Source organism: Anas platyrhynchos, chromosome 2 (assembly GCF_047663525.1).
Source record: "Anas platyrhynchos isolate ZD024472 breed Pekin duck chromosome 2, IASCAAS_PekinDuck_T2T, whole genome shotgun sequence".
Lineage (NCBI taxonomy): Eukaryota > Metazoa > Chordata > Aves > Anseriformes > Anatidae > Anas > Anas platyrhynchos.
Window position 1 is genome coordinate 92,895,225 of NC_092588.1, and position 23,347 is coordinate 92,918,571.

The 23,347-nt window shown below is 40.1% G+C and overlaps 1 protein-coding gene across 4 annotated transcripts in view; it reads left to right on the top strand.

The window, feature by feature from the left end:
* STAC (SH3 and cysteine rich domain) overlaps nucleotides 1–23,347 on the top strand; it is a 291,976-nt gene that overhangs the window by 240,306 nt on the left and 28,323 nt on the right. For all 4 annotated transcript variants that reach the window (XM_038174436.2, XM_072033145.1, XM_072033144.1 and 1 more), the window contains 2 exons: nucleotides 388–661; nucleotides 21,958–22,058. In XM_038174436.2, the coding sequence (XP_038030364.1) occupies nucleotides 388–661; nucleotides 21,958–22,058 (375 nt within the window). The remainder of the gene's footprint in view (nucleotides 1–387; nucleotides 662–21,957; nucleotides 22,059–23,347) is intronic.

Sequence of the window (23,347 nt, forward strand, 5' to 3'; positions counted from 1 at the left end):
AGACTGCTGAAGGAGCACACAATACTCTAATTTCTCTCATGCTTGAATACAAAGGATGTATTTGTCAAATGACTATGTGCATAACTCTCTGCAGTATTTCTTTGCTGTTATACCTGAAAGAAAGAACAAATAGAAGCATTTATTATCTATCAGAAAGCATATGTAGAGTGGGTTATTTCCTAGTAGGAATCTGTTTGCCTTGCTTTGAAATTGTTAGTTAAAGTCTAGAGTCCGTTTTGTTATTCGGGTGGTTCAAGGTTTGCTGATGGCTTCTAGGTGCTATAGGCGGGTTCACTTAGCAGTAACACACACCAAAACCAACAGCCTTGCCTTGCCTTGCTTTTGAAGAGGAAGAGGCACTAATTATAGTTTGGTTATTTGTTGCAGCTGCAGAAGCTGAAACGTTCGCTCTCCTTCAAGACCAAAAGCTTGCGGAGTAAAAGTGCAGACAATTTCTTCCAGAGGACTAACAGTGATGTGAAACTGCAAGTGGACTTGATGCCTGAGGTGAGCACGAGCACAGGGCAGCTCCCCAGCTCAGACAGCCAGGCATCCTCCCCCGCCAGAGCCCAGCAGCTGCCAGAAAACAAGGCTCACATCTTCCAGGAGCACATCTTCAAAAAACCCACCTTCTGTGATGTCTGCAACCACATGATTGTTGGTAAGAAACAATTTTTGAACTCTGTGTGGGCATCCATGTTGGAACATGCAAGGTGACCTTTCCATAATGTGTAAGCTCAGATGTCTAGTTGAGCATACTCACACAAAAAGGATCTGTGTTCATGCCACATCTGCTAAACTAATATAAACTGTACATCACTCACAGTTCTCTTCTCTTGGTGGCATATACACTTTTCATAAATAACAGGTGAGGGTTTCTGCCACAGTTAAATTCTATGCTCATCCAGGTTACACTGAGCACTAAGCCCAAGTCTTGTTGCACTTTATACTAGAAACAGCAGAATTTGTTCTTTTCTACAGTGGTAATTATAACTCTCTTGCTCTTTGTGACTGTCCCCAGCCCTGTAGTGCCCCCAATTCCCATTTACTGTGGTGATAGTAGCATCTGCTGGGTGTCTGGGTGGTGGGTAGGCTCCAAGCTACTTGTATGCATTGGTTCTCTAGGACACATGTTGTAGCATACCAGGTCAACAGATAAATAACATTTGAATTCACACTGCAGAATTCCTTGAGATTGTTGACTTAAGTCTCTCTCTTCTACCTGTCTCTGGTACTCAAAAAGCCTCATACAAACACTGTACCTTTAAAGGGTCTCCCTTTCTCTTCTCTGAAACTGCGCATGGAACTATACAGGAAGAGGTCAGGAAAGAAGTGGTGACAAGTGGCTAGAGGTGTAGAAAGTGCATGGTGACCACTGTGGGAAGCTATAGGAGCTGCTATTCAAAAGTGTGGTCCTACAAATGCACATCTCTGTGGCTAGCTTGGTATACACATGATTTGGTCTTCTTGCTGTTTATCATCTAGTTGTCCCAGCAAAGTAGATAAATAAATTCAGTGGCAGTGTACCAGTGTGAGTGATAGAATTTCAATGTTTTTAGGTAGTAAATGGAGTGAAAGACTTGAAACACAGGTTTAGCTTCATGTAGAGGTAGTACAAACTATTGCCTGTAATTTTTCTAGCTTGCTGTAAGAAGCTAGAAACTAGCTTACTGGAAGAAGCTGTCCCTTGGTGTGGAAGTCACTGCCTTTCGTAAAAAAGTATGGTAAATTCTTGAAATATGCTGATAGATTGCTTGACCTTTCTCAAAGGAGGGGGTATTCTTTTCCACATGAGAGTGCTCAGTGTCATCTCCCCCTGCACACATACGCACTTGTGTGGACAGCTATTATTCTTTGGAAAAGGCAGCTGTCTGCAGAATGTTAAATCCAATGCAAGACAATACTGCTTCTGAAAATTACAGGATTAAATACATGAGTCTTGATTTCATCATCTCTGTACCACGACTCTACTGAATACAGGGAAATAGAGGAGTTTTGATTCCATATACATGGTCTTATTTTCCAGCCTCTTAAGGTTTCTTGTACTTTAAGGGGCAGAACAAGTCTAAGAGGGAAGGAGAAAAGTATTAGGGAATTTCGTAGTCCAGAGGTTGAAGGGAAGTCTGGAAGATACGCAGATGAAATGTACTTCTTGTATGGAAGCAGGCCCAGAACTTGTCTCTTTTTGTAATGTGGATGGATGTTCTATTGTAGCTCAGTTTCACAAATGTATACTACAAATGTAAGTGCTCATTTCTGGCAGCTTCTCATAAAAGTTGTATGGAGATTAGTATGATCACAAATCTGTATGAGTCAGCAACTCTATTCCAAAACACTGCTGCTCAAGACAGATTATTACTGGCAGCAAACTTTGCAGAGAGCAACTCCAGTTCATAAACACCCGTGCCCTTCTCCCTTGCTAGGCTGCATCCTGCCTGGGAAAGGAAAGTCCTGAAGTATGACTATAAGCTTCAAAACATCAGCTTTAACCCCACCTGCCTTCTGAATTTTTCCTTTTCTTTTATATCCTCTGAGGGTTTCCCTTTTCTATTCTGTATCATAGCCTCTTAATTAAAAAAAAGAAATCTTTCATAATTGTTGAAGAAGCTAACACGATCTATTTTTGTCTGGCGGCAGGCTGAGTCAGGCGAATTGCTCTGACCTCCCCCAGCACATCTTCAGTTGGAGGTATAGCAGAGCAGAGAAGTTGTTAAGAATTTTACATTATAATGCACTAGTCTGGGTGCCCTTATTCTCATAGACAAAAGTCTACTCTATTAACATGATCCTCTGTCTTTGACCCTTACCACAGTGCATGTTTTCACTGTATGATATTTTAAGCAGCATGAGAGATCTGGGTGTTACTGTTTGTAGCTCAATTAATCCACGTAAATTGTGCAGCCGTTGGTCATGGGGATGGTGAAGCAAAGCAGGGAGCTTTTCAGGAAATCATGTCAAGCCTGCTCCCAAGGCAAACTGGAGAAAGAAAAGAAAGAGGAAAAAAAAGAAAACTGTGCAGGGGCTCTGAATTTATGCCTGCATCTGGGAGCCTATTAGTTCCCTTGATTTGCATTTTTATGGGCAGTGACAGTTGAGAGTAATGAGTCTATGGCTCTAAATTCCTTATTCATGAGAGTAAAGGCAAAGGCTAGATACATGTTTTGAAGACTGGGGGAAAGAGTCCAGGAAAATCCCAGCTTGACTTTAGATGGTTTGAATTTTACTACCAAGAATGATTCCAGGTTCACCTTAAATGGCTCTCCAATCTATGAAATGAGCAGCTCTGTTTGGTGCAGGGCAGCATGATGAACTGTGCATAGCACGAACACGCAGTACACGCTTTGGTCTCTGGCCTGGCAGAGCCTGTCTGTAGCTTCAGCATGAACAGAACACTGGGAGTGGAGGCAGCAGGATCCCTGTGTTGTTCTTTTCAGTGACAGCAAAATTAAAGCAAAGGAGCATGAAACATTATCTTCCTACAAAAAATATGTGCATCATCTCTCCTTGATCGTTAGGCACCATGAGCCAAATTTTGCCTTTGGGATGCAGCACGTGCACCTGTTAGTTCATTTGACAGAAGTACAGTTAGAAGATAAAAGCCAAATTCATATAATTGGTTTCAGCGTTCAGATAAAGATGTTTACAAGGATGACTATGATGCAAATTTACTCACTCAAATGCTTTTCATGCATCCCAGAGCGTATAGCAACATATTCAAAAGAAACTCTAGTCTATTGGTTTACTTTCAATGAAGAAAAAGCAATATTGATAGTGTATTTATACCTCGCATTAAAGATGGGAGTCACTGTGTTCCTACTAACTGTACTAGACTGGGGCTAAATCTCCAGCTCTGTAAACGGAAGGAAAATTTGACATAGAAGCAGTAATTTTCTGCCTAATGAAATATGGGAGTCTACTTCAAATACAAGGCAGCTCTGTAAAGTGCACGGAACATCCATTTGAAGTTAATGGAGTCTTTGTGCAGCATCAAATACCATGATAAAATTTTCACTTTTAATACTGAAGTCAACAGTAATACTTCACATAACTTCAGAGCAAATCAATAGTGTGTTGGAGCAGGGCTCTGTATTCTGTTCTGCCACTCACTCTTTCGCCACTCTGAATTCATCCTCTTCTGCCACTGTGAGCTCCAGGTGCTGTTTGGTTTAGGTGTGAGGATTCAGCTCCATGATGGGTTACATAATTTCATACTATGAACATTCCCTCACAGTACAACTCTAAGAGCTGTTCTTGCTCTTAGTTTTAATTAATGTCATTACTATTTTAATATCTAAGCCCAACAAGGGAAAATTTTGAAAACCAAAGTATCTAAGGTAATGTATTGCTCAATCATCATTTAGAAGATGCTGGTTTGTTTATTTTAGATTACTGAAAAGAAAATGAAGAAAACTCAGATATGTTTTGGCCTGGTGTTATCTACAATCTTCTGTGTTTAGCAAGACTGTGTTGAGCTCTGGCAATGTCCAATACAGGGAGGGAAAGCTGTCTGGCACTAGCAAAGAGAGAAACCATTAAATTAATATTGCATCAGGTTACAGGCTTTAACTATGCTGATCAGAAGGAAGTTCTTCCTCTTCTTCAGTCTCTGGTGTGTCATTGGTCATCTCTGTGGTACTTTGCTCTGTAAGAAAACATGATGTCAATACTCTACTCTTGAAAAACATTGTGTATTTAAAAAAAAATCTCCATCTGTAGACTTCTCAACATTTTATCATTTGCAGTTCATTTCCTGTGCTGACTCATATGGAAAAAATTTATTTCCCACACATTCCAAGCATATTACATGCAATTAATGTACTTCCATCTAAGTCAAATATAAGTAGTGTAGCAAAAAAAGTAAGTCACTTTGCTTTCAAAAATAGCTGACTTGAAAGTTGATTTTTTTTAACTGCATTTTAAGGGAATAGGTAGTCATTTATAACATTACTCTATGTTTCTTTGTGTTTCTGAGGTGCACCTAGCAATGTGATTGCCCACAATCTGCAGCCAACATACGGTTGAATTTAATCTGAAACTTCAACAGGACAGTCAAGCCTGTGGCCTAGGTACCTGAGATTTGTGCATTTATAGTTGGTCTCAGGGCAATCACGTTTCTGATTTGGATGCAGGTTCTCCAGACCTTTGCAGTCCTTTTGCAGGTAAATTGTTCAGTACCTCCTCTCTCGCAGAACTAGCTCGGTTGCAGACAGAAACCTGTAAAAAAAACAAACAGCTAAAAATTAATAATAACTCCAAAAACTAGCACAGCTTACTTTAGTCTACTAATAGTACACTTAAACAGTGAAATTGTGCTGTCTCTTCAGTACTGATTCACTCCTACCTCCGTCTGTTCTGGTTTAGCCAGTGTTTTTGGAACTCCAGCCATCCATCCAAGAGCCATGAATAATTCCTTCTGGACACATCTTTTAAAAACAGCCTGTGTTTCTTTAATCCACTGTGCTGCTGTGGCTTTTGGAACTTTCAGCTATCTTCTCCCCTCAATGTGGTAATGCAACTTCCTCCATAAAGCTGGGCTCAACACTGATAAAGTGACCTCAGCTTTTCAAATGCAAGAGATTTAAAAAAAAAAAAGAGTGCTAGTTTGCAGCTATGGTCCCCTATTTTTTTGTCACTAAATCTGTACCTCTTCTTCCAGTCTATCAGTAACTTCAACTAATAAGTGATGGAAAAACTCCACAGTTTGAGAAAGTGTTTATCTAACCTTAATTTATGTGTTGTGTTTTTTTTTATTATTATTATTATTAAATACAGCAGAATTTCACATATCAGTCAGTGATTTCTGCCTCCAGTCTGACCAGCTCCTTCATAAAGAGTATTCTTGACATTTTGTTTTGAGCTTGCTGATTCAGTGCTTCAAGTAGATACTCTGGTTTGATCCAATCCTGCCTTTAAGCATGCTTTATGCAGGTAGACAAGGATGCTATAAACAGTCACAGGTTGATCACCACTACTTGACATCTATCACAAAATGAAACTGTGTTTTCAAGCAGTGGTAGTTTGGAAAGCTCCCCCAGAACTTTTTTTTTTTTTAAAGGTAATTTTATTTTCTGAAAGTTTTCTTGCAGGCTAAAGGAAAAAATGTTATTCATTCAGTGTTCATTCTGCTCTCCCCTCCTCCCAGACACTCTGACATCTGCCAGCCCAGATGAACTCAGGAAGGTAAATACACGTTGCCGCCGCAACAACACGGGAGTTGTTCCCTGTGGAAAAGGGTGAAGAGCTGCCAATGAGGAGGAGATGCCTCTGGAGCAGCTTTTGGACGAAGCTTTGTGACCAACTGGGCTTGTGCAGTCACAGTTGAGCCTTCCTAGGTCCATTTTCCAGATGATAGTGTGTTATGGTATAGTATTGTGTCTATGATTGTTGTTTATTATTAATGCAAGTGGGCAACAGTTTTCCCTACGGAAAGAGGTTTTCTGAAAAGTCTGGGTCCAGCCTCTTTTGGTTTTGATTGTGAGGGAAAAGAGTAGTTGTGTAACCTCGTTAATGACTGCTACCACGTGTCAACCCATATATTATTTAAATGGCCTAAGTCATTGTCTCTCCTCCTTCGCTCTAGTAAAGCTAGAGGGAGAATTAGCTTCTCATTTCAATTGACTCAGAATGGATCTGGGCACCTAAATCCTCTAGTACTTTTGAGCATCACTGAGCAAGTAAAGATTACTTCAGTCCCCTCTGACCTGCTGTGCAAGAGTTTAAAAGAAACATTGTGTTGTTTTTGTTGTGTTTATTTATTTTTTAACACACATTTGCAAAAAAAAACAAAAAGCAAAATAATGATCTTAACATATCTACTAGCTTGATACTGAACCAAGCTTCTCCTATGATTTCTTTCATGAGTTAATAATTCTCCATAAGCATAGATCTTCTCAGGAAGAGCCTTCTAACAAGAGCTAACCAAAAGCCTGCTGGAAATAGGAAGTGCTACATTAATCAATTTATGCAGCATGCAGTTAACTGCTAGTTATATACTAGTCAGGTATAGACAATGTCATCTGGACTCTGTAAAATTTCCAGAAAATGGATAATTTGTATAGCAAAATAAATAGGTGTGGATGAAAAGGTGGAAAGTAGACATGCATACAGTATATGTAGTATAGATATGTTCCATGGGTACTTCTCCTATTTCTTCTAAATGTGACAAAAAACATCCTATTTGTGCAGCCCCACATTTGTGAAGTAGGTACAAGAGGGCCAGACATTATACGTGTGTTAAATTAGTTGGTTTGTTTGTTTGTTTGTTTGTTTGTTTTGTAATAGTTAAACATACTTTAAAGCAAACATTGAAAAGGAAATATTTACCCTGTTTATCCTCTGGGAGGGCTTCCTCCTCTGAGATGAGGCAGGAATGTTATCAGTAAATTGGATAATCAGGAACAGCTTAGCTGAGAAAAAAGGGTGGAAATATATTTTAAATTCAAATTTGTCCTTGAACAGCATCAAGCATGTTTCACATTTGTTCCTAGATAATTTTCAAGCTCACTGTAATTTTTGTAAAATTGCTATTAATATGAAATTGCAGTTAATGCTTAGTGAAAAGAGACATTAAAGATGTTGACCAACATTTGCTGCCTAACTCGATGGAAAACAAAAACATTTCCAGTACATCTACAATCAGTATGTTATGTTATGTTATGTAATCAGTATGTTATCAGTAAGTTATGTTAGCCTAGATGATTATGACCCAAAACTACATTGAAAGACACCGATGTAGCTGAAGTAATGCTTATCTTAGGTCCCTGTGACTGCTCGGTGCTGGACAATGCTCCTGAGATCAGCCCTAGAGAGGAACGTAATGGTAAACTTAATTTTTTTTTAAGACCCAGGAATGAAGAAGAATACTTTTTTTTTTATGTCCTTCTATGTACTTTTTCTGAGCTCATGTGAGACTTCAGGTGTTTTCAGATAAGCAAATTAGATACATTTTCTTTGAAACCAACCTTCTAGTAAAAATATGTTTTCTACATAGGCTTTGTCGACCAGAGTATCACTATTATGTGGATAGCACATTGTCATATAGCTGACAAAAGCATCATCTAGAAGGGAAATTATTAAGAGCTCCACCTTACTAGAAGTTGCAAAAATATATAAAATGAGGCAATTGTCAGAAATGTTTTTTCAAGTAGGGCATTGCCATCATGTAGAGTAAAATGCCTGCGCACTATTGCTTGTTGCTGTCCTTAATATAGAAGGACGTCTCAGAGAACAGTGATTCTTGTGGCTCATATGAAGCATTGATTGCTGAGACTTATCACTTCTCCCAGACTCTTTCTGCTTTTGTAATATGAATGCAAGTAAATGCAAGTTAATTAGTTATCTACTCTAAATTGCATAAAGTTTAATTTTCCAGGTTATATAGAATCTGTAACTTTTCCTCTTTGACATAAGTTTATCTTATGTGATGAAGGGTGCTGCATGCACACGGATCCCCTCTTTTTCTTCTGAAGTTCTGAAGACATGTTCTGCACTTGGAAACTGTGGTTACATTATAGTTTCCTTTAAAACATGCAAGTAATGATTTTGAAAATCTTGGAATATTTGGTCTTAATAAAAGGGATGGAAGCATGTGTCTTCCTCCCTTGAAAACAATTCCACTTTCCCAGCCAAGAGTGGAAATGGGTTATGGCTAGCATGATCTCTGAGTCATTGTGAACTACAAAGCTATAGTCAGTATTTCCCTGATTGGCTTCATTGGTGTAGCATTACACATTAATGGGGGTTGTGTACTGATGAGGGAATGAGTATTTGCAATGCTAATATAGCTTGCTTTTCAAGCTGCAACTCTCAGAAGTGTAGCAGGCTTTACAATCCCTGTGGCATATGAAACTCTCCAGGAAGACTCTGTGCTGCCCCAGGTCTTTTTCTGAAACCTGGGGACAAAGTAGTGTCATAAAGTGACACCTTGTCTACCTCTCTGAACGCAGGCACAACATCATCAAGGGGTCATCTGCACATCTGTTTACAGCTGTATGTTAAGATGTTGTCTGTCTTGTAATGTTTGTTATAGCTAATAAACATGGAGAAGTTACACCAAAGATCTGTTTTTCTAAACCTAGTCCCTCAACTCAGCATAGCATACAAATCCATTTTCCATTAATAATCTATGGATAGGACAAACAATCTCTGAGTACAACAAATCTTAAATATCACCAGAAGGGAAAACACAGGATGGTTTCTCTTGAAGAGCAGCAGATGAGCAACAACCTCTGACAAGCAGTTTTTTCCATAACAAGCTGATGAAATGCTCGGCAGAGTGTATTGCTTAATGGTGTTCTCTAAGGGCAACAAACTCTTTGTTAGCTGAAACAGATTTTTCTGAAGAGCAACAGAAAAACTTTGATGGAATGTGAGTGCATTTCTCACAGATGCTCTTTCAAAATGCCTCATCTGTAAAATTGAGCCTGTTGCTTAATGAAAGAATCAGAAATCATGCTAGCCCTCTGTACCTGTTATAGGCAAGGCAGCATAAATGCCAACATAGAGAGGATAGTGGGTTATACTGAAGAACTATGTTCATTCCTGCAGTGATGCTGCTTACACTTGACCACCCCTGGCCAAGGTCCATGGACCTTCCCCAACATTGATCTCCACGTCTGCCTCATCTCGAAGACATTTCCCTACTTTCAGGATCTTCTCTCTGACCAGAGCCTTCACCTTGTTCTCTCTGAGGCCATTTCTTTTCAGAAATCTATCTTCTAGCACCAGCTCTTCTGGAAACCAAGCCTACAGTTTCTCCAGTCTAAGTAGACTATGTACAGAAAGAAGAACAGAACATGATTAGCCTCTTAATTGAGGGGTCTGCCTCATGTCTTTTTATTAGCTGGAGGATTTGAAATGTGCCACATCTGTTTAGTCCAAGTGTTATCAAAATTTCCAAGCAGCTGTACCACTTGCAAGGAGCAGGCTCCTTCTTTAGAGTTCAGGAATTCAGTTGTGGACGTTCAAACATGTGTATACAGTTATCTGCTGCCAGTTAGTGTTCACAATTTTAGCTATTTTTTGCTTATGACAGCTCCATCTCCTAAATCTGAATACATGTATTGACCCAGCTGCCTGTTAGTAAAATCCATCTGTGCCAGTGCAATCTCTTCCCAATACTCCCCCCTCCCCCGCCAAAAAAAAAAAAAATATATATATATGGCTTCAGAGGCATCCCACCAACAAACAGCTCCTCTTGCGTATAAAATCATTTTGCTAAAAGCAAAGTTGTTTGATGGAATTTACTGGATATTTATTTTTTTTAAGGTTATATCAGTGTACAGGCCAGACAGTTGTAGCTACCTAGACTGTTTATGCCTATAGTTTTCCTTATCTATGATAGCGGTAATATAATTATGTGGTCAATACTTTAAATCAGGCTTTTGGACAACAAATGACATTATCATGCTGGTGCAAGCTGTGCATGCAGATGAGAAAAGTTATGACCCAAATTGGTTTGGCTTATTCCTACTTAAATCTAGGATGAATTGAGATAATGCAAATCTTTATTAACCCTGGAGACTTTCAGTGATGCATTGAAGCTGTTCCTGGGGATAGGTAAAATCTCAGAAAGCAGTTTGGTAATTTTGGTTTAATTTGTAGGAATCAAGTAAAATTTCAGCTAACTTTCCTTTTTGTTTTTTTTGCTTCCCAGACTGACCCCAAGGCAAGTAACACTACTTTGCATTGCTGAGCTGCAAAAACTTGCATGTAATCATTTGAAAGAAGTTTTATTTTTCTTTTAAACAATAATTGATGCCACATAGAGGTGCACTTGTAAGCGTGCTTTAAACCAGCATTGTAATGAGTCAGGGTCTAAATCTGGTCTCAGGTTGTAACAGTGAAGGCTGAGATTGCCACTCTGAGTAGATGACAGAAATAGTCTAAAGTGGTTTTATGCCTGACTTCTGTCATTTTGCTGAAATCAGTAATCTTTTCTTGAAATTTGTGTTTGTTTTGAAAAAGATTTTTTCTGAAAACTTGCATGTGGGTTGAAAAGTTTCATTTGAATGTTTTTCCACATCTAGCATTTCATTTTTTTGCTTTCATAATTGCTGTGGAAAAGGAACTGAAACACCTCATTATACAATATGGTTGTTAAACTCTGTAAAGAAGCAGCATGCCGTGATTAATAGTAAAAATAATTCCCTGAAAACTGGTATAACCATTTTGCTGAGATCGGTTATACCTGCCCAGTTACCTACAGCAGTGCCCTGAGTCATCTCTGATCTCACCACATCCTGCTGTCACCTACACCTGCAGCTTCTGATGAAGTCTTACCCAGCTATGTGTGCATCCAAGGGCAGAAATGGCTTTGGAGAAGAAGCCTGTTTGTGGCCACATCCTGACCATGCAATAGGTGTTAGGCAGAGATGAGTGTAGTTATCCTCTGTCACTCGACCTTCCAGCTTTGCTGCCAGTTACTGTGAAATGGGTAAAAGAGGGGGAGGGAGGAGAATAATGGCCATGGTAAGCCACATGTCATGTGAGGCCCTTTGTTGCAGGCCTGCTAGTCTGTCTGCACTAACAAAGAAAAGTAACAATGAGGTTGCGCTGATGAGGGAGTATTCATGCTGCACCACTGAAGAGCCAAAACCCTCAGTAAGTCTGAAAGAGCAGAAGGCCAGAGAGCAGCTGGCTGTTTACATATCAGTTTGTTGTTTTTTTTTAACTAAACCTTTTATAGTCAGATTGCCCTAATCTTCTAGCACATAGCAGCCTCTCATTTCAAGCCCATTGATGATGGATATCTGTAACCAACAAGTAATGTTAAAAATCCATTAACAGAGCAGAGAGAATATTAATTCTCTTTGCTAAGAGCAGGCTGTTATTTTATTTTATAACTCTTTTCCCACATTTTCAGCAAGCCTAGAGACACATTCTTCATTTTGCAGTGTAGTCTTTGTTCACATACTATTTTTCTTGTTTTCAACTGCTCGATAATGGTATAACCCCTTCAAAAAAAATCAAGATTTCAGCATATATATGACTTGCAGAAAACGGACTCCACAATCAGTAAGATTGTAAAGTAGGTACGTTTATTCAGCGCTGGGCAGCATGGGGGGTAGTCCCGCCAAAGTTGTGCGCACCTGACACTGCAACTTGCCTTGGTTTTATACAGTAAAGAGTTACATATGCATGAAGTTTCACAATATGCCTATACATATTCATAACCTGTCCCCGCTTTGTATTAAAGTTAGTTCCAAGGAGTCATTTCCATAAACTCCTCCCATCTGCGCTTGCACAGTGTATTCTGGTGGTGGTCATCGGGGGTCATGGGGATGAAGATTGATGACTCTTCCTCATCACCACTAGTTGACCTCTTGTCTTTGTGCAGACTCAGTTTCTCCTTGGCTCTTGTCCATCCGCAGGACCAGTTTCTACCAGTTTCTTAAGATAGGTTCACACTCTTATCAAGAGACTGACCTTGGTAAAGGGGCCCAAGGCTTCTTGCTTTAATTAGTTTGCACCATCCTCGTTTTATTCTGTCAGCACTCTATCTCTACTTGATAAGATTCCCCTAACTCCCTCTCTGTTTCCCCTTTTCTAAAAGGTAGTAAATTCTTTTCTAAAAGGTTAATGAGTTATTGTATTCTCCTAACTCCCTCTCTCATATAAGTGGCTTTAAAATATTCATGTGCTTTTTCAAAGCATCTCCAAACAGAAGGAAAAAAAGTTGCAACTGGACAGCTCTTCACTTTAGCATAAGAACAGAGGTACAAATGAATTGAGCTTGCCAACATGGAGACCTTGTTTGAAATCTGACTTTAATCATTTTCATCTCAATGAGAGTTACTGTCCACGCTGTATTTGCCAATATTACAAAGACCAAGATCAGCCACCAATCAGCCACCTAGTCTTTCTTTGGGCCACCATACCACGTTTATTTTCTCCATATTACCTTGTCCTTCTCAGCGCTCGTACAATCTCTGGTGTAGTTCAATATCAACCTTCATAGAGAAGTCCATTCCTATCACCTTTGAGCTATTTTCCTTCTCAGCAAAACAACCCAGTGCAAAGATCTACAAAGAAGTCTTGGAGTGCTATTGCATGTCTACAATAGTTGTTATTGAGATATTAGAGACAGTTTATTTAGAGCAAAGAACATTAGAGACATTGATTAAGTTTGGGTTTTAGAGGACAGGATTTTTTCTTTTGATAATACAGTTAGCTGTTAGTTTATTTATTATGGTGTTCCTGCATCTTAACTAACATTTAGATGATCAAAAACATAAGACAATATTTTAAGAAATATGGAGGTGGATATTTCCTTTCAGGGGCAGACATTTATAGCAAAGCTGCTGAATATGTGAAAAGAGCATTGCCAAAAGAAACCCTTGCAGCCAATTTTTTCAGTACAGGGCAGTGAATTTCATCCTCTTGTGATCATTAAACATCAAAAATGAGAATCTCTTTTGGACCAGGAGACGGGAAAAGGCTATTTGCCTTTTAAGTAAATCTCATTGGTCCTGTACCACAGTATAAAAAGGCTGTCAGCATTGGAAGTAAAGAAGTTATGAAGTTGATTTGCCAGAGAAATAAAGGCATTTCCTCTTGCTGTTATGTATGATTTGAAACCATGAATTTAGAAAGAACTTTATTTTAGCATGGATATTTTTCTTTTCTGTAACAGCCCTTGAAGGAAAACTTGCTTATTTCTGCCTCATTTTTTTCTCAGCACATTGTTTCTAAAGAAAACTGTCACTAAGAAGTCGGTTCTAATTTTATGTACCATTTTGTAGCCTGCCTACATACAAGGTAACTTTTTGTGCTGTTTAAATATTGTATATTGTTACAGGGAAACTGAATGGGGTAGGCACTCAAATAGACCCAGACCTCTCAGGGACACATAATCTAAAAATTATTAATTGGACAGGACAGGTACTGTGGCTGGAAATCAAGTTCTGCTCTACAAAATACAAACATACAAGTCACAGCTTGTCCCAGCACCCAATTCAGTTTAGACTGGCACAAGATGAACTCAAGAAAACGGGATGCTCACTCCAACCAGTTGAGCTGTCAGGTCCAGACCTGGCAACTTGGGTGCAAATAGAGGGGTTCCTCTTCTAGATCATACCTGGTGTTGGACCTCTCTGTATAGCATTCCTCTTCCAGAAGAACTACAGGTTTAACCTACCTGTAACTCAGCATGTTTTGAACTGACAGATTTAACTATAGAAAAAATACCAACCAGAAGGTAAAACTTTTGAAGTCAATTCCATGCTGCTTTTACTCATGAAAACTTGCCTAAATAAGATTTTTGCCTGCTTTTCTTTATATGCTTTGATCTCTTCATCTTACCCATATGGTATTCATGCATGGAGTGTTTTTGCCAGTGTTCAAATGAGTGTAGACTAACTAGGCAAGTCAAAAGGGAAGGCTACCTGTAAAGTGTGATTTTTTTTCTCCTCAAAAAGGAAGATATTTCCTTTTGAATTGACAAAATGGAAATGCCAAGAGCTGCTGTAATCCATTTATCTGTGAACAGTCTAGGAACATTTCCCCTCTCCTTAGTACTTTTTTTGAATAATCCATTTGGTCCTATATTTAGCAGTAGAAAGCGCAATGGGTAAATTGCTAATGGTACTGGTAATTTTATGCAAGAGGAGTATCTGTGTATCAGTTAATACACCTGGCAACATACCATCCAACACTATCACACAGGATTGACATTCAGTGGCTGGTCATTTAGGATGTCTAGGTAGCATGGGTTTGGACTCCAATCTGTAGGCCAGCTGGGATTCTGTGTGTCAGCTGGGGCAAGTGATGGAATCACTGTGTCATTTAAGAAGGTGAAGCAAGAGGGTGTTGTCTAGGGCAGGTAAAGGGGCAATTCCTGAGGTCAGCCAAGGCAAAGTGATGAAGACCAAGGAAGGATGAGCAAAATGATGCCTAGCTTATCCTTATTAACATAATGATTTTGGGGAATCAAGATTTTTAAATTAAAAGGGGCAGGTATCCTGCACAGAAAATGTCATTCTCTGTTTTATCTGCAGCTCTTGTGTTCTGAGGCAGAGTGAGGACAAAGGAGGAGAGTGAGCATTTGTCTCCAGTGGCAGCCAGCTATGGAGAAAGGAAGTAGCCATAGAGGAATTTTTAAAAATAGTCTCCATCCTTTCAGTGTCAGAGCTTTTACACAAAAACGATTAAAAAAATGAAGAAGGGAGCAGGGGGAAGGACATTGCGCAAAGACTAAGAAATGGATATAGAGTCACAAATGCCATTCCAGGGACTTCTCTTTCTCCATCCAAGGTGACATCCCAGACTCCTCACTGCTACAGTACTAGCTCAGCTTGCTTTAAATTCTCCATTTCCCATGAATTCTGGCACAGAGACAGGTTTCCAGTGACAATTCCAAATGCTCTCAGGGAGAAAGGGGGCAAGGTAATCATTATTTTTATCAGCCTCCCACAGCAGAAGTTCTGTGGAAAATAATTAATTTTAAATGTATTTATTTATGAAAGCTTTAAATCGAAACAATTTCTGATTGGCACATTCATCTCAGCTGGAACAACAAAAAATAGTGGTTGGGTCACAACTGGTCTAGCTGGAGGTGCCAGCCTGTGTCTTTGCCCTTCTTAGTTCTCTCTATCTCTTACTGATATAGACCTGAATCTTTTTACCCTTTCTTCTTCTTTTTTTTTTTTTCCCTACTTTAGCATAAGTACCTAATATAGTTGTCTTTATATACTCAGCATGATGTTATGTTGTTACTAAGATTTGAAATTTTCTTTCAGATTTCTTCAGGCTGTAGAGCTCATTCTCCCTTACTAGCTATAAATCTTATGTTGAGTCTAGAAACAACAGGCAAAAATCATCATCCAGCAGTGCTGCAGCCGTAGTTGTTCTGGCCAAGAGGATGATAAAGGTTCTATTTGCAAGCCTGTGACAAACGCAATTCTCATTTGCATTCCCTAGGATAAATGTCACTTTCCTGAAATGAAGAGTGGTTACTAAATTACTTTCATTGGAGAGACAGGCATAAAGCCTTGGAAACGAATTCTGCCCTTTCCATCTCCTTTATCTCTCTCTGCCTTCAAATGTTTCCATTCACCTGATTTGAGGTGTTCTGATCCCATTAGGACTTCCTCCATAAAAGGCTTAGATTTATGGAAGTGATGTCCTTTTGGTAGTATTTAGGGTCACATTATCAGAACAGTTTAAGATTGAATTTTCCATGGCTGTTCCAAAAAACCTAGCCACTGGTTTAGATATTCAGATGGGAGCTGACCCAGTTGTGGAGTATTTCTAGCAAGGTGCTATTAAATATGACCTGCTTCTCAAAACAATATGTCCTTCTAGTGTTAGGCGTCTGGATGCATTAATTGGTATCTGAAGAAAACAACTGTGACAGAACCTCATTTGTAAGTTTAAGAGCTACTCAAGTATCCTGAAATGAATTTTCCTCATTTGCTTCCAGTGAAACACTGTTTCTTTTGGCAGTTTTGGCTTTTTCATTTGCAAAACTATACCAGATTTACTGACCATGATAAAATGAATAGATGTGTTAATAAACAGGACACCAGGACACCAGAGTGTTGTCTTCCTATATGAAGTTTGTGACTACATTGACAGGTATGTTTATGTGTGCTACAAGTCAACTACACATGTATAGTACTTTCCATTCTAAACCACAGTTCTAACAGCTTGCAATTTTCATGATTTAAACACCAGTATCTGGGCCAAGTAGTGCTTTATCAGAGACATCTCTTCCCCTTTTACCTATTAGTCCCTCAGATAGGAGCCACGTGCAGTGGATTTACGTGGCAAGGTTTTGGTAGCAGGGGACCATAGGGGTGGTTTCTATGAGAAGGATCTATAAGCTGCCCAAGTTTGGTAAGGGCCCCATTGCTGACCAGAGCCGAGAAAATAAGCAATGTTGTTTTGCGCTTCTGTGAGAGCGTATTTAAGACAGGGCAAAAAAAATGCTGTGCCACACAGCAGCTGAGAGATTGAGAGGAGTGAGGAACAGCCTTGCAGGCACCAAGGTCAGTGAAGAAGGAGGGGGAGAGGTGCTCCAGGTGCCAGAGCAGAAGTCCCCTGCGGCCTGTGGTGACGACCATGGTGAAGCAGGCTGTCCCCCTGCAGCCCATGGAGTACCACGGTGGAGCAGGGTTCCACACTGCAGCCCGTGGAAGAGACCACGGTGGAGCAGGTGACCCTGTACCGATGGAGGCTGATGCCTGTGGAAGACCCCTGCCGGAGCAGATTCTGGGCCGGACCTGTAGCCCGTGGAGAGGAGACCACGCAGGAGCAGGTGACCTGGCAGGAGCTGCTGCCCGTGGGGGACCCAGGTTGGAGCAGTTTGCTCCTGAGGGATGGACCCTGTAGTACGAACCCATATCTGAAGCAGCTCTGGAAGAGCTGCTGCCTGTGGGAAGCCCACACCGGATCAGTTCATCAAGGACTGCATCCCATGGGTGGGACCCCACAGCACAGGGAATGAGAGTGATTGAGAAGGAGTGGCAGAGAAGCGCTGTAGACTGACCATAACCCCCGTTCCCCCGTTCCCCTGCTCCAGTTGGGGGGAGGAGGTGGAAGAGGGTGGATGGGGGGGAAGGTGCTTTTGGTTTCTTTCCTTTGTTTCTCACTTCTCTAGCTTGTTAGTAATAAGCAATAAATCTTACTATCTCCCTATGCCAAACCTGTTTTGCCCGTTACAATAATTACTGCGTGATCTGCTTGTCCTTATCTCAAACTTTGAGCCTTTTTCATCTTATTTTCTCCCTGTTCCTCTTTGAGGAGGGGAGTGAGAGAGCGGCTGTGGTGGAGCTTGGCTGCCCACTCGAGCAGAACCACAACACCATGGCATCCTGGTTTTGGCAAATATGTTCATATTGCAAGGCATAAAGAGGCAAAAACAGGGGGACCACAGGAAAGTGATGCTATTAATCATCTACTATTTGGAAATATGCAGATGATGTAAAAGAACACATACTGACTGATGAAGAAGTAGAAAGACTAACTCAGTGGGAATAAGCCCATCATAGAGAGGCTTCTAACTTCAAACACACCCTGGTGTCTTATGAGAAAGAAGTGTTAAATAAAGGTACCCATTCATCAAACACTGTCCACTCTGTTCACTGAATGAAGTATAAATGAATTGAACAAAAATAATCTCAAGACTGCAAACAAAGAGGGACTGAGCAGGACCTTTGTTCTGATATCCTCAGTATTTAAGAATTTAAGCAACCACAATAAGGTTCTTCGGAGAAGGGAATAGGGATCATTACTTATTTAAAACAATGATAAAGAGTCCATCAAAGTTGTCCTCCTCCTCCTTTGAGAGAAAACTGAAGCAAATGGTAGTTAGGGTACACAAGTTCAGCTTAATTGCAAAGCCTTTAGTCCCTCTATTTCTGGTCCACCACAAATGGAAATGACTGGCATGTTTGGGATGGGTAAAGGCATTTCAGTGAGTACGTTATACCAGTAGCTGCCAGCTGTGCATTAAGGTTGGCATCGAGGAATATCTACTATTGGGAATAAATCGTAGGCTGCAATCATGCTGCCAGATATTTAGGGGGGCAGGAAACAAAGAGCAATGACCAGGCTTGCTGTTTGCCAGAACAATATGCCCAGCAGAAATCCCTGAGAAGAGCATTTGTAGTGTCCCAAACTTCACGGGTTCTACAACAATAGTGCCCCTTCCAGAAACTGCTTTGGCCATCTCAAATGTGAACTCTTTCCTCATTTTCTCCCTTCCCCACATTTCACTTTGTGGAAAGACTAACCCAGTGTGAATAAGCCCACCACAGAGATACTTTTAACTTCAAACACATCCTGGTGTCCTATGAGAGAGAAGTGAAACTACCCAAGTTTCCTCAAATAGTCTGCCCCAGTATGTTATTATTATTACCATCATTATTATATTTTTTTTCTTTTAGTGGTTAATACACGTATTTTCTACTGTTTAACATACGCTCAGTCCAAATTCCTTGCTTTCTCATGCTCTGTAGGGGAATCTATTTTCAAATAATGTTTCTAGACATTGCTATATCCTATGCTACTACTTTAGGCATCATGAAATACCTGTTTCATACTGGTGTGACTGTCAACAAGTTCAGTCAGCTTTATGTAAATTGCTCGCAACACCCATGTTCGGCCTACTTTTTCCCAATTTCAAACTATAGGGATGCCTTCCAAAACCAGCAAAGCCAAACAAAGCCCTGCAAAGTCAACAAGCTTGTTTACATGTTAGCCCAAAAACTGACCCCACTGGTCAAGCCTGGGTCTTATTTACACCTGTACCACGTGTGGACCAGTCCTTCACAGTGTGAGCACTGTACCTCAGTGCTGAATCTCAAGAGTTTTGGGAGCAGATGCACTGCCAGTATGTGTTTGTCTAACTTCTGGCATGCAGTTTTGAAATAGCTGAGCCATGATCCTCTGAGGAGGTTTGAGTTAGTGTGATGGAGAAAAGAAACTGGAGAAGAAAGATTTATCCTGGGGGAAAATTAAAATATTCTCTGTAGAAATGCCTTTTTCAGAGCTTGAGGTATGATGGGTAAGTGTAAACACAGAATAAACTCTTCCTCTTTAAGCCCTCAGAGGGAGGCTGGGAGATACATGCAAATTGCTTCCAAGCTGCCTAGTCCCAGAGTAAACCAAATAGTTAAAAGTAACAATGAATTGATGATTGAAGCTTTTGGTAGTTGAAGGCAATTTCATTTTTATTAAACAAAAAAAAATAAAAAATTATTGTAGACTCAAATGTGTGAAATACTTTTCCTCTCTTCGAAGCAACTATTTACCTATCCATATGTAACAAATGGTATTCAGTAATAGAAATGTAAAGTGTTAGTCTTTTGTAACTTACTGCATTACACTGATCATGGCTCATTTCTACATGCCCACAGATTTCTCTTCTGAATAAGTTGTTTGATTTTGAAAGTAGCATGTCTACTTTGCATTATTTTTGTACATCATTTGGATGCTCAGTTACATCAACAAATGTGTATCTTCTGTGGTCACACAGTTATACCATGTAACATTAGCATTAAAATGGCTGGAATAGCATAACACAGCCAGCAGAAAGGACTGTGGCACTGTCTGCCCTTTTAGCTGAAAACATCTCAGGAGTGACTTGGTAAAGCAGGTAAGAGTTACACTGTTACAGACAAGCCTGAGAAGAGAGCTAGACTCAGTGTAAACACTAATGCTAAATACCTGTTTTGTAGGTGAAATAAGATGTCATTTTCCTTTCTTGTTCCATTCATTAGATCTAGTAAAGCAATGTGGAGGAAGTCCCAGTTTCTCATAGCTGTCTGTGTTGGTCATTGACCATCAGAAGGGATGGAAAAGAGTCCTCACAGCACACAGGTGCAACCATACAGGAAAACAGACAAACACAAACAAACAAAAGAGCAGGGATATATTCCAGTGAATTTTGTGCTTACTAGAAAAAAAGGCCCTATGAGTGAGGCTAGGAATCTGCAGGTACCTGAGCAGTGAGTCTCCCTGCTCAGCTGAGAAGGGATGGGTAGGCAGCACATGGGGGGCCCCCAGAGTGCTGCACCCCAAAATGCTCAGTTCCATTCATTCATTGTCTCTCCAACGGCCTTGGCAGCAAGGCAGTGAAGATGCCGGTTCCCTGTCCTACAAACAGCACACAAATGAAACACCTGGACCTTGCTCAGCCACCCCAGCTCCTCCAGCCTGCCTATGCCTGTTATGGAAGTGGCTACTTCAGGGACATCCTCCCCTGAAAGCGGTCCTATCAGGGCTCATTTTTTTGACACTAGTTTGTTGCATCTTTCCCTGAAATGCTTCTTTCAGAAGCAGCATTTAACTGAGTGAAGTCAGCAGTGTGTACATGGTGCTAACTACTCAAATAACCAAGAGCTCCATGAGTACTTTCAGATGTGGGATCTTCTGACTCCTCTGACTAATATTCCTATCATAGCTGACTAAGGAGGGCTTGTTAAAATGTCAAGAGATTTTTTTGGTTTGTTTCTGTTTGATTGTTGTTTTTGTTTGTTTGTTTGTTTGTTTGTTTTACTACATAGTTCACTCTCACTGTAGAGGATAATGAACTGACATACTGTTTATTCATCCTACTTATACAGTCCCATGGCAGGAGGAAAATAGTTGCTGCAGCCTAACAGATACTGCATAGTTCAGAAAGTCTTACAGGTGTATGAATAAGAGTGACTGCTCCTACCTGGAAGCACAGATTCAGCTCTGATATTGAAGAGTAGGTCCACATTGAAGATAATGCAGAATAACTATTGCCCAACAAGGAGAAGTCTGCTTCTGTACAGCAAAATTTCTGCTGGAGCTCCCCAGACTGTGGGACTAGATTTTTTCACTGTCATTGAAGGACACCAAGGAAAGGTCCATGACATCCTTGCTGCCCAGCTCAGGGCTATGCAAGGGGCAGGGAGCAATTTGTGCATGTCCCTGAGCACTGGCCTGGGGAAGCAAGAGCTGCAGCCTCTAGGTGGATGGGAGGGTAACACTAAGCAAGATGTCTCAGCCCCTTTCATGCACATCTGGAGCTACCTCTTACCCGTGAAACCTGTCCCTCTGCTGATGGCTTGGCTCCCAAGGACAGCTTCTGAGCCTGAATGGTCCTCTGGTAGCTCACTCAGCCATACACAGTTCCCATGCCAAACACTTATGAAATAGTAAAGGAATTTTGTTTGATGTTCATAAGGATGAGATATCACTAACAGAACTATCACACAATAGAGCATAATTCTATATATATATCTGAAGGCAGCATTAGCTTGAGAAAGAGCCTAGGGAAGAAATGCCTAAATTGAAGAGGATGTAAAGAAAATGCATGTATATATGCGTACAAAAAAAATAGGCAAGGTAAAGTTTGCCATCAGTATTTACACTACTGACCTACCCATCAGCTCTTTCTGGTCATTCATTAAATGCATGGAAATTTGTTTAGTGCATGGAAACTATTGATTTTGCCTAATTAAATTATTTCCTTGCATTTCACAGGGACAAACGCTAAACATGGACTGCGCTGTAAAGCTTGTAAGATGAGCATCCACCACAAGTGTGCAGACAGTATTGGACAACAGCGTTGCATGGGCAAGCTGGTAAGTGAGCAGCCCAGGGCAGCAAGTGTGTGTGGGGGACACCTTACTTTGTATGCCAGACCCCCAGGCTAGCATTTACTTGAAAATACAACTACATAATCCAAACCTAGCTACATATCAGAATTAATTCCTATGATTTAAACTGTACTTTCTGTAGTTGAAATTTCTACAGGAAAAACTACATATTAGTCAAATATTTTTACAGAGTTTAACAAAAGAAAAAGCCTTCAGTTATGTTTTATTGTTTTTTTCCACTGTTAGGGCTTGAAGAAAAATCATAATTCATCTTTAAAAAAAAAAAAAAAAAAAAAAAAAAACTGAAGGAGATTTCGCAGTACAGAGCTTGAAGCAATCTCTCAGTAGGAGAGGAGACCTGCCTCGTATGGACACAGCACCTTAGTGCCTTGGTCACCTTCTGAGCAGCAGGTTCTCATTACTGGCAAAGGCAGGATACTGTATTTGAGATTATTCTAACTTATCTTGGTGACTTTTTTATGGGAAAATGGTTCTTTTGGTTACTTCTGGGGAAAAAAAGAAAAAACACTTGGGAAAATGACTATTTGGAATACGGAGAATAGGTACAAATATTCCTGTTTCAGTTCTGTTGCAAACATGTGACAACTGAAGGCACTTACGACAAATCTAAGCTAAAAACAAAGAACCTTATATATTAAATGAGGAAAAACATTGCTTGATCCCAGCCTCAACTGTTGTGGTCACTAGTTTACAAAAACAGAAAACAAGAGGCAAAATTTATAGCAGAAGGAAGTCCAGCAAAGTCATAGGAGTTTTATGAGTTCATGTGGTGTCTGAATTTGGTTTGTTTGGGGCCAAACTGAGGCTGGGGAATTGGAATTTATTCTTACAAGAAACCATATATATCAGTCCCCTCATTCCTTCATAATCCATACTGCAGCTCATTAGTGAAAGAACTAGTTCTGGTTTTTGTTTGTTTGTTTGTTGTTGTTGTTTGTTTTGGTTTGTTTGTTTGTTTGTTTGTTTTTTAATATATATTGAATATAGGATACAGAAAATATGCATATCCTCAGGAGGCTTTTCCACTTCTCAGTGTGGCTAGAGGTTCTAAAGGCCTGCAAAGATCAGAGGTCTGAAAATCCGTTTGTGAATCTCTAGTGCCTTGAAAGGTATTTCCAAAGACTTAGGTGTTAGCACCTTCATTTTGGGTACTCAGCCTTTACTTGAGATATTTCCAACCTGAGATGGTAGGTGGAAAATTAACAGAAAATATTTAATCTTCTAAGAATGATCTTGAGAGTGATATAGGACAA